The following is a 12,088-nucleotide window of genomic DNA, read 5'->3' as shown; positions in this document are numbered from 1 at the left end:
TGAAAAATTCTATATTTGAAGTTTTCGTGACTGCAAGGATTCATACTTTTTGGTTTTTTCGGTAAAGTCGCGTAGGTAAAAAATAATAAAAGAAAAGAGAAAAACAACCACATTTTGTTGTTTTTTCATTTATTTTATTTAGTTGTTTTTTCATTTATTTTCTTTTATTATTTTTTTACCTACGTGACTTTACCGAAAAAAACAAAGAGCATCTGTGAAAAAGAGCTTTATAGGTCATTGGATTCCTCCAGTATAAATATTCTGATTATTTCGCACCATACGTAGCCAACCGTGCTAATCAGAGCCTCTCTTCATTTTGTTTGCAAATGGCACCTGGTTTTAAGCACACTGCTAACAAAACATTTTTTTGTTTAAATAAAAATTTTTTGCCAAAAATCGTTACCCGAGAATGTCTCTGAATAAGCGTTGAGGGGAACAAAAAAGAGAGCGCGGGATAGATGTCATGCTTTTTTTTGTTCAACAGGATGGTCGTGGCAACGGAGCAAAAACCGATCTCCAAGGTCAAGAGGTCATCACAGCCAACATCGTTGATGCCATTCCACCTTTCCGTCTCTCCCTTCCTGTCGCGAGATTCTGATTTTTGTCACAAAATTCAACATCCCCCCCCCCACCCCCGGGGGGAGGGGGGGGGGATGTTGTAATCGTCGAGCTGCCGTCAGTGATGCTTGGAGGCCTGGCCTCTTTGCCAAGTTCATGCACACGTCGCGTGCTGACGCGCTTACAGGTCGCAACTGCACTGCGTCGTCTTGTTCGGCCCGGTGCCCGACGTTTCGCTCTGCATGCTGGGGGCTTCTCCAACTCGGTTCCTGAAGAAGCTTCCGACGCGTGGACCAAAACGCCCGGACAGCATGCGGAAACGAGCCAAGAGGCAGGCAGCAAAAGACAAAAATCCCCCGCAAAGCTTGAACAGACTGTTGGGGCAAGTGCTGTTAGCGAGCACCTATGAAGGTCGGCATGGCACACGAGGCGGTGGGTGCTCAGCACCACGCCCGCAAACGCCTGCAGAGCAGTAAGTACTGTACGTACTGTAAAATTGTTCGAAAATAAATTTGTGCAATGACTCTGTGGACAGATAAAAATCCTCTCAAGTGTGGTTCAGACATTGGTATAAAGCATGAAGCTCAAAGATGGTAAGAACGTATCATGCAGTATTTTTTTTATTTTCCATGTGATTTCAGACAAACGCACCACCGATTAGCACGGTTGGCTATGTACAGTACGAAGGAAGTTCAACATACGCACACACATACATACGCAAACGGTGGCAGCTATTGGACACGCGCAAAATCTCAATCATTGCCAGGGCCGCTGCGACAACCCGACTGGCCGAGACGGAGGCCGCGTCCATACGGATCCCAACTCCGCCAAAATGTATTCTCAGGGGAGACAAAGTGGCTACCACGCGTGCGTCCTTGGTCTCGGGTGTAGGCATTTGCTGAATCTGTCAGTGGCGGCGTACACGACGATGATGATGACGATGATGATGCCACGTGGCCAACTTCCGAGCTCTGCCATCTCAAGATGCATGGGGACCGCCACAACAAAACTTAAACGTGATGAGGGACCCTGGCAATGTGCCAGACGTGGGCTTAGCGTTCGGGGTAGGGCTTCTCTAGTAGCTGCTGGGCTAGTTGGTTAGGGCCAGTGGTAGGGCTCGTGCTAGTAAAGACAAAGCTCTTCCTCTGGCTTTCCCAACAGACTGTCAGCGTGAGTGCACCGATAGAGCAACGATGAACGGCCAACGTGGCACACCTCGGGGTGGTGGTGTGGCTAGCACCATGACCGGCCCGCCTCTTGTCTCCCCAGGGGCGATGTCTGCAAACTGCTCCAGGCACTTATTTAAGACTGAGTTGACCTCGGCGCGCTCAGGATGGGTTCAGATAATCGGCACGCGCACGCACGCACACGCACGCAGACCTCCGCCACAATTCCGGGTCCGGTCACGCGACAATGTCCGACCCCTCAAGTGAAGCCAGACCACCCCACCTACCCACAAACATTCGACGCCACCGCTCCCCACCGCTCCCCACCGCACTCACTCACGCACGCACGCGCACGGTGACTGCCGCCCCCGCGCGCCGCTCGTCGCTCCTCCCACGATGCCGCAGATATTTCGGGAGTGGGGAGGGGAGGCGGGGGAAGGCGGCCCAATCTGCAAATGTGCAGCGGTTTATTGTGTTACTCCGTCGGTCCGTGCCGCACCGCGACCGCAATAATCACTTCGTTAGGGTGCACCAGAGTGTCCGGATCAAGCTTTGCCGAGAGCCAAAGAAGTGTCTTCTTTAAATATTAACGGCCGTCGGAGCCTTAAAAGCGCTGAGACGCGTTCGGAGGTGAAGGAACGCGAATGGCGACGCTCATCGCTGCGTTCGTGGGTGGTGGTTCGTTAACCATCGGGAAGGCCTCGCGTCGAGAACGCGCCGTTGCAGTGCAAGCCCCTTCCACGAGAGCTGCATCAGTCGGCGGAGAGCGGCGCTCACGGGAGCCTTTGCCGCTCGCGCCGTGCAGCGGCACGCGCGGATTGGTGCGCCGCTCGAGCGAGACCGCGTGGATTTAGCGTCAACGCGCGCCCGCACGCAGCAGAGACCCTCTCTGTCAAACCCACTGCTGGATGAGGAGCGCTTTTAAACATTCTGTGCGGGTCACGGTTGTGGGGGGGGGGAGGGGGGGGCTATTTTACGGAACATCGCCACCGCGCCGGTCAATGTGAGATGGAGAGCGCTGGAAGCGTAGATGTTGGAGCATAGTACGGTACAACGATGGATTGTGGATGCACTGCCCTCTGCTGCTGGCAAAGTCGCCCCGTAGCGGGCCTGTAGCACCTGTTTAACGTGCGGTGGGGGACGCCCATCCAAGCAGACTCAGAATATTCATTTAGACTGGCGGAGGAATCCGATTAAGTACGAAGCTCTTTGTCACAGATGCCCAGTCCAGTATAAGCAATATCCAGGCTCATTCTGGGTGATGTGGTCCATGAGAGGCGCATAATTACGAGTACCCGGAGAAAACACACAGATACACACATACATGGGGGGAGAACTCTCAGGGCTTTGCACAGGTGGCCTCAATAACCTATTGCTGTGCTGCCATCTCTGGGCCACCTCTCAGCCCAAAATCTACAACACCAGGGGATTTTTGGCAGGTACGAACCAGGCTCGATCCTGCTTTTGGCTCTCACAAGCCCGAGAAGATCAGGCATCGTCGTGGGTGGCCATGAGCTATACGCTTCTGGATGAGCGCCTCGCCATGCCATCACAATCTCTTGTGGGAGGCAGTCCACTTCGGCACGCTCCCTCATCTGGGTGCCATTCCGCCGTTAAGGTCTCGAGCCACCGGCCGTCAGCCCGATCCAGCGACGTCTCCTGCCCAAGGCCATTTATTTTCTGTTAATATTCAAGGGACACGTGGCCTCATGCTCCATAGGGGATAAAGAGGATTCATTGACTATTAAAGCTACACATATCCTTCTCGGAACGGCACCTCCGATTAGCACGGTTGGCTGCGTACGGCGCAAAAGAAGTTCAACATACATACGTAAACACACACACACACACACATCTGCATAAACTGGCACGACTCTTATCTGGGATGTGCGTGCAGATACAGCAGGGGCCTGTGGCGTTCTGGGGCACCCAGTGAGAGCCCTTGGCTTGGCTTGCAGCCACCTCCACAATGAATGCGCCACACTTGCCGGGTACTGCAGAGACGAAACACGAGTTAAATATTGGTTTTTAAAAGTCTTCGAATTAAATCAGTGGGCGGAGGGTCCCCACTGATTTACTCCTGCATATGGTTAATATATACATAAAGGGAAAGACGCGCACACACACACGCCGTGTCTCTCTCTCTTTTCCTCCCTCCTTCTCTAATGCGTTTCCGCCTTGTAGTGGTGATGTGAGAAATTCAGTAGAATACAGCACTGCAAGTAGGTTTCTGGCCTATCTGTGCCAACTCTCGAACATCAACCTTCGCTCAGCTGGAGGTCGCTCATTCTCCTCTGCTGCCCCCCCCCCCCACTCCGTGGTCTGCAGCTCCCTTCCTCCAGCCATCCGTGCTGTCGACTCCGCCACAGTTCAAGTGCAGGCTCAAGATCTTTCCTCTTCTCCCTCTGCGTTGCTGCAATTGTGGCATTGCACAACAGCTCGTTCATACTCGCACACACGTGGCGCCACGGTGGCTTGGAGATGTTAGCTACCTCTTCTGGCATACAGGAGGTCGTGGGTTCGAGCCCGACCCTGACGCCTGCTACTGTATATTTTAAGTTTGCGGTGTCTCTCAATCTCCCCGTGGTCGCGTGGATTTTTCTCCGGGTACTCCGGTTTTGTTTCCTCCACATTTAGAAAGAGGCATTTAGAGTATTCGGATGCTATGAATGTCCATATAAGCCACTTCGTTGAGCTATCATTTCTGGCTAGGTCGCTTCTGAAAAAGAGCTATACAGCTGTGGGAATTACCTGTTTCAATAAAAAGAAATCAATAAAAAGTTAAATTCCAGCTACATTTCACTGGGTACAATGACTAATGAACAGGCGTATAGCGGTGGTGCAGTGGTTGATGCACCATGCTATGAACCTGGAAATATGAGCCGGAATTCCTGGTCACGGCTAACACCAGTGGTGAACGGTAATTGAAATGGTCCATTTTCATCCCCGCTAGCCTTCATCAATCTGTACCAATCAGCCAAGTAAAAAAAAAACGCCCCGTGACCTGCACGGCTTGAGGAGGGTTCGTCCGAATATCATTATTGTACACGTATATCCCCTTTTGTCGATACACTGCTGGATGAGGGCCTCTCCACAAGCCCGTTGCAGGTCGTGGGGTTTATATCACCGTACTTCAACAAGCTGGTCGGTGGCGAGTTGATGAAGGTGGAGAGCATGGATGTGGCAATAACGCAAGTATAGATCATATTATAGATGGATTTGCTGCCCTTTCTTCTGCGGCCCCACCTTGCGTCGTTGTTATTACTTCGATTTTAACGTCAATAAATGCCACGGGAAGGACCGTTCAGTGTTTTCGCCCGGCGAAAAGTAGCAGGGCTCAGCAGCCCGTCCCCCTGTCGCCACCTCCAAATCGGCTCGCCCGCCCTCACCCTCAAGTCTCAGAACCGCGGAGGCAGACTGAGCAAGCGACTTCCACAATGGGGCGATGCCACCACCACCACCACCACCCCAGCACTACCGCCCACTCTGTATATGTGTTTGTTTATTTCTCAGAAACGGCACCATTATTTTAAACCACGACGGCAGCTACGCATCGCAAAGCATGTGGCCACGACGGCTAAAACGCTGTCAGTCTAAATGTTTATCGTCTTAGCAGGGGACGAACGTAAATAAGAGAGCGCTTAAAAAAACGCAGGGACACGCGCAACGCAGCGGCCGGCCGCCGGTACATTTGGGGACAGCCGCGATTTTCGCGTTCTCTCGAATCTCACGAGAGTCGGCCGGCAAGCTGGCCCTGCGACCGCCGCAGCTGCAGCCGCCACGGCCACGCTCTCATCAGACACAAAGCGCTTGCCACGGTTGAACCACAACACCTCGCTGATCTCGTCAAGGGGCATAAACTATCATCACGTGAACTCCGATAATCCTCCTCGCAGCAGCGGATTTTGGCTGGATCGCGCGCTTTCGGATGTGCTTCTGCGGCCGTCTGGAATGCTCTTCCTTCTGATATTAGGAGGCAACTGGAGCTGTACGCTTTAAAATCTCTATTGACAACGCATTTATTTTGAACTGCTTTTTGTGTGTTCGTTTGTTGTCCTTTCCCTGCACCTCCGATTAGCGCGGTTGGCTACATACCGGCCATGCAAAACCTGGGTTACAGGTGGCGCGCACGTAGCCACACAGTGCGCACACGAAGCAAGCGAAGGGTCTGACGTTCGCCCCCCGTGGATGCGGAGGAGGGACGACGGAATGGCCCTCTGGGCATACGCGAGGGCCACGATGGCCTCGAGGCGAGGCCACACGTCTCGAGCAGGTGGCCATCATAGAGCCAACATCAGCAAAGTTTAACTTCCACTCGGTGTGAGGGTGGCTCCTTCTCCTACGCTCTTCCCACCATGGCTGAGAGAGCTCCCTCCTCCTTTCCTCTGGCTGTCTACACGGACGAGGTTCTCCTTCTGTGTACGTCAGGGAATTAGTTGAGCTGTGCGCCGTGGAGGAGGAGGCTCGTTCAAGGACCTGACCGGACGGTTCGAGGTAGCCGCCCTCCGGCAACAGCGGAGGGCAGAGGAGCGACGTTCACAACAACGAACGGAGTGCCGGACAAATACAATGCATACTCTTTGGTTCTTTCGATAAAGTCGCGTAGGTAGAAAATTAAATTAAATAAATCACGACGTTTCGATCGCAACACAAGCGCTCGTCCTCAGGCAGAAAAAAATATAATCCGGGTCAGCAGTTCTACTGCTGGATTATATTTTTTTCCGCCTGAGGACGACCGCTTGTGTTGCGATCGAAACGTCGTGATTCATTTTATTTTCTACCTACGTGATTTTACCGAAAGAACCAAAGAGTATGGATTCCTGCAGTCACGAAAGCTTCAAATCAAGATAAATACAATGCAGCAAAAGTTGACACAGTGGGGTGCACAGGTGGTGCATCTGCCAGTCATCCTAGTTGGACAACCCAAATACATCGGTCTGTGACATGACCCACTGCCAGCAGCGAGCCTTCGACACTACACATGGCCATAAAGTGTACATATCATGGTACAAGCGCTGTAGTGACATCAACGCTGTCGTTGTGTGCACAAGTGTGTGTGTGAGTGTGTGTGAGTGTGTGGTGTGTGTGTGGTGTGTGTGGTGTGTGTGTGGTGTGTGTGTGTGGTGTGTGTATGGTGTGTGTGTGTGGTGTGTGTGTGGTGTGTGTGTGTGTGGTGTGTGTGTGCGGTGTGTGTAGTGTGTGTGTGTGTGTGGTGTGTGGTGTGTGTGTGTGTGGTGTGTGTGTGTGTGGTGTGTGTGGTGTGTGTGGTGTGTGTTGTGTGTGTGGTGTGTGGTGTGTGTGTGGTGTGTGTGTGTGGTGTGTGTGTGTGTGGTGTGTGTGTGTTGTGTGTGTGGTGTGTGTGTGTGGTGTGTGTGTGGTGTGTGTGGTGTGTGTCTGTGTGTGTGTGTGGTGTGTGTATGGTGTGTGTGTGTGTGGTGTGTGTCTGTGTGTGTGGTGTGTGTATGGTGTGTGTGTGGTGTGTGTCTGTGTGTGTGTGTGGTGTGTGTATGGTGTGTGTGTGTGGTGTGTGTCTGTGTGTGTGCAAGAGCGCATATCGACGTTCTTCACCTGGCTCCTGTGAGCGTGGTCCCAAATTACGGCGCAGCGAGGGCATAAATCTGGAAGCTGTGACCAGCGGCAGAACACGGAGCCATGAAGGATGCAATCGATGGTACCCCCCACCCCCCCCCCCCCCGGACGTTTTGAAATAAAATAAAAAAAATTCCCCTCTTGAAACCGGTATTGAAGATGTTGGCCAAAACGGAATGGTACGAATGACGCGACCACAACTTACTCAACGCGCAGCCATCTCTGCTCCTTGCCGTCAATTCTCACGCAGGCGTTCTCAATGGCGTGCGAGCGTGAGTGAGCGTATTTGTGTGCGCGTGTGAGCGAGCGATGGCGCGTGGACGAGTATGAGATAACAGTGGCGAATATTCAAAGCGGTCCTGGGCCTCCCCTAGGTCGACTCAGCCTCAAATGAGTACCTGGGACGGTATGTGAACATCTCCACTGGGCGGCCGGGCGTGGTGCTGGCCACCCACTCCCTCGCGTGCCGTACCGACCTTCATTGATGATCGCTAACAGCACTGGCCCCAAGAGTCTGTAAAGGCTATACGGGGGATATTTTTCTTTGTGTGCACAGTCCTACAAAGATGCCACATTCTCTGTTCACCCGCTGCAGCAAAGCAGAGGTGCATGGAATTTCAGCAGGACCTACATCTCTGCATTGTTGAGATGTAAGTCCCGGCCAAGGTCTACGTTACCATTAATAGGCTAGAGCTCTGCTTTATGATTTGTGCTTTCAATTATCAATTACCTTGATGGTAGGCGGGCCCAGGTAAAGCTGCGTAGCCGGGAGTCAGGGCCAGTTTCTGTTCACCTGTGCGCAAGTAAGCGTCGCAAGATGGAGCGTGAACCTGCGTGCGTGTGCGTGCGCTGGGTCGACTCACGGCCTGCTCCTGGCAGATGTGCGTCAGCCTCTCCACCTCCTCTTCGGCCTGCTGCTTGACGCGCTCGCAGTGCTGCAGGATGAGCTCGTTCTCCTCCTTGATGGGCAGCACGTACGCTGCGCGGGGCGCACCACAGACACGCCCGGGTCGTTAGCGAGCGCGCAGACCGAGCGAGCGAACGAGCGAGCCGGAGCGCGCCCCCCGCCCCCTTCGATCGAGTCGTGAGGCTCGACCCCCGGGCGGTGCTCGGATTGGCGAGGGACCACCACGCACCACCGATCGTGGTGGGGCTGCCCGGGCCACGTTGTTGGCAGCAGAAGCAGCAGCCGAGGGCAGCGCGAAAAGAAATTCCACCGTGGTGCTGCTGGTGGTGGTGGGGCACAGTCCACAACCCACGACCCGGAATGGTCCTCCTCTAGCAGTGGATTGATACCTTAGGGCCGGACGAATTTTAAACCAATCACTGTCCACGGTGATTACATGAATCGCCGTGGACAGCGATTGAACTCAGGATGCTACGACAGTCGGGTGCGCCAACTGCTTCATCGCCACAACGACCCCTCCCCCCGTGCATCCGACATCAAGCGTTGTGGCAAATCCTGTGAGAGAGCACTCTGATGATCATGAAGGCACACAAGGGAGTGGTGGGGGGGGGGGGGCAGAATCACACTTGGCTTCCTTTGTCTCCCCAGTGCTGATCGTGATGCCACCATGCCTAGGGGAGGTGCAGGACCAGGTCTGATATCGCTCGCCACCGATTGTTCAATGCATTGGCCAGGAATGGAAGTCGAACCACTTTCTATCACCACCACATTCGCACGCAAAGACAAAGATCCCCCGTGTAGCATTAACAGATTGCTGGGGCAAGTGCTGTTAACGAAGCAAGCACCAATGAAGGCCGGTACGGCACACGAGGGGGTGGGTGGCCAGCACCACACCCGGCCGCCTTTGTCTCCCCCAGTGGCGATGTTTCCACACCGCAGGTACTCATTTGAGGCTGAGTCGACCTAGGGGAGGCCCAGGACCGGTTCAGATAATCGTCACTGGTGTTGGCCGTGAGCAGGAATGGAAATCGGGCCGCTGAGTTCATAGCGCAGCGCGTTAACCGCTACACTACCGCACACACACACGCCTGCGCGCGCACATACACACGCCTGCGCACGCACACACGCGTGCACAAACACACACGCGCGTGCACACACACACACGCGTGCACACACACACCCGTGCACACACACGCGTGCACACACACACACACACACGTGCACACACACACGTGCACACGTGTGTGCGCGCACACGCACACATGCGTGTGCGCGCACAGCCGGCAGTATCCACTCGGGGACAGACCTTTTTAAAACGCTTCTTAGACTGACGTGCAGCCTCATTTCCTTTGCAGCGGCATCCACTCTCCTTCAAATAATAATGCGTGCTGAATTATACAGCCTGGGTTTCCCTGAAGCAGGGGGTGGCGGGGGTGGTGGAAGGCGGTGCTCCCCCTCCCCCCCCCCATTTCAGCAGCCGTGATGAGCTCCCCGGTGGCTTGCTCGCTGGGGTATTGGCTGGCAGTCACGTTTATATCTTGGCTTCTTGCAAACAGCCCGCGCACATTTGTTTGGCGTGGAATTCTGTCCGGGTTTTTTTTCTTCCCATAATAATAAAAAAAGCCTTTCGTTAAAACCAAGACAATGTATAAATGGGCTGCGTCTGTGTACATTGTTGTTGTTGTTGTTAACCTCGTACAGGTGCCGGTGGTGTCATTCACACTCATCTCCACCGACAGGAGCGAACGTGTTTGCTCGAAAAAGACGCGAGCGGTTGGAATTTTCGGGGGCGTAGAAAGCTGATTCGTTCCGTAACTCGACGGGCCACCGATGGGAGGAGGGTGGGGGGGAAGGGGGTGGGTAAAGAGGGGTGGGGGGGTGGGGGGGACAGGCGCCAGGTGACAACTCAGGTGTCGAAATGGGAGCGCGCGGCGATGGTGATTAAAGTAACGCTGCCAATCAGACGACCTCACCCAAACACGCAGGCGCGAGATACTAATTAAGTAAGAGGACATCAATCAATCGACCGAAATTGCACGGGTGAAAGAAAAAAATAGTCGCTCATTAGCACCAGGCGAATGGAAATTCCGACGTAAATATTTAAAGTGGTAAGCCCGAAAGAAAAAAAAATCCGTTATTGGAATGACTTCCCACATGCGTGCGTGGAAAGAGAGAGAGAGAGAGAGGGTGCATGGCTGCTCTGGTCTGGGGGCATTGTTAGTGGAATATTGCTGCACGTGCCGTTTTTTTTCCTTCCACCCTCATTGCCAATGCTGTAACTATTCAGACCTTCCTCCGCACTACGGCAGCAGTCGGACCAAACAAAACTATCTCGCCCTGCAACTCCATGTGGGCTCCTAGCACGGTGGGTTGGTGCCACGTGGTATCGTGAGAGGTGGTGGCCACTTGGGGAGGCCCTCATCATGGCGGATGATGATGATACAACTTGATGGCCAAATGGCTATTGCAATTACCATGGTATTTATTTACAGGAGCCAAAAGTTTGTATTATCTCCCGTTATTCGACACGTGGCCATTCTCCAGGCACTCTGCTTTCCTAACCCAATGAGAATGTGTATTTGAATAGGAATTGGCCAACACACTATGCAGAGGCACTCCTGAAAATTGAGGTGAGGGCTTCTCGGACGAAGAAAGAAATCGGTGTGACCGTTATGGGTGGAGGGGGTGCCCACACTGCACCCAACCATCCGAATTCGAGTCTCAGACACGGCTGACGTCTAGTGGCGAGCGATACCCGCAAAGTTCCGATTTCACCAACTCATGCTGACCGGCACTTTGGTCAAATAACGACCGCGACCGGCTCGGCGCCATTGGGTTTGTCCGTCAGCCGGTTTAACAAAGGCCTTGTACGTTTCCTGACAATGCAGTTGCCATTGTTGCCACTTCAATGCAAGGACACATGGGACAGACGCAAATGTGGCTTCAGTCACGCTGCACCTGACCCCGCTCTCAGCAGGCGACGGCTGCGTTTTTTGTATCGCCCATTCCTCCAGCGGCGCTGCGGACACGCGCACGCACACACACACACACACACGCACACACACACACATACACACACACACACACGCACACACACACACGCACACACACGCACACACACACACGCACACACACGCACGCACACACGCACACGCACACACGCACACACACGCACACACACGCACACGCACGCACACACACGCACACACGCACGCACACACACGCACACACACACACGCACACACACACACACGCACGCACACACACACACGCACACACGCACACGCACGCACACGCACGCACACACGCGCACACACACACACACACGCAACGATCGGCCGCTTCAGGTGCTCCCGCTGGAGCCATGACACGCACGACTTCATGCGCTGCCCCCAAAACGAGATGTCAGGTCACTGCTGCCCAGCCTCCCGTAGACGTGGCAGAGAGAGAGAGACCAGGGGCATCGATTGTGTCTGCCGCGTCTCCTCCCTCTTGCCGTTCCCTCCATGTTCCTCATCCCTGCACCCCCCCCCCCCCACGTCTCCCCACCGCTCCGCGCCGACCTCTCGCCATCAATTCCTCCCCACACCCAAACCTCTCCCCTATCCTCTTCCCTCCCTCTTCTTTCCTCCCTCCTTTCTCTTCTCTCTCTCTCTCGTGGATCTCTCTGCTATAAAGAAGGGCCATCATTGCCCGAAATGCCACCTATTTGTTTCCATTTTTTGAGCGGCATCATATTGGACAGACGTGTTGAAGATCGCGGTAATTGTGCTGGCGCGTCACTGCTAATGCAGCAGTAGCAGCAGCATCGTCACAATTATATATATTTTAATTCTCCACAGACCGAAGTCGTCGTCGCCTTCGTCAC

The 12,088-nt window shown here is 53.8% G+C and overlaps 1 protein-coding gene across 4 annotated transcripts in view; it reads right to left on the bottom strand.

Annotated features, from left to right (window-relative positions):
* The window catches only part of TMEM266 (transmembrane protein 266), a 255,880-nt gene that overhangs the window by 54,391 nt on the left and 189,401 nt on the right, over positions 1-12,088 (bottom strand). For 3 of the 4 annotated variants that reach the window (XM_032950713.2, XM_032950703.2, XM_032950732.2), the window contains one exon: positions 8,177-8,292. In XM_032950713.2, coding sequence (XP_032806604.2) covers positions 8,177-8,292 — 116 coding nt within the window. Of the gene's footprint in view, positions 1-8,176; positions 8,293-8,846; positions 9,366-12,088 lie in introns of those variants that run through there. The other variant, XM_076067527.1, reaches the window with a different exon arrangement.

The sequence above is a fragment of the Petromyzon marinus genome, chromosome 1 (genome assembly GCF_048934315.1).
Source record: "Petromyzon marinus isolate PM22_M1 ecotype Great Lakes invasive population chromosome 1, UKy_Petmar_22M1.pri1.0, whole genome shotgun sequence".
Lineage (NCBI taxonomy): Eukaryota > Metazoa > Chordata > Hyperoartia > Petromyzontiformes > Petromyzontidae > Petromyzon > Petromyzon marinus.
Note: the sequence above shows the minus strand (reverse complement) of the source record. Positions and strands in the feature narration are given on the sequence as shown.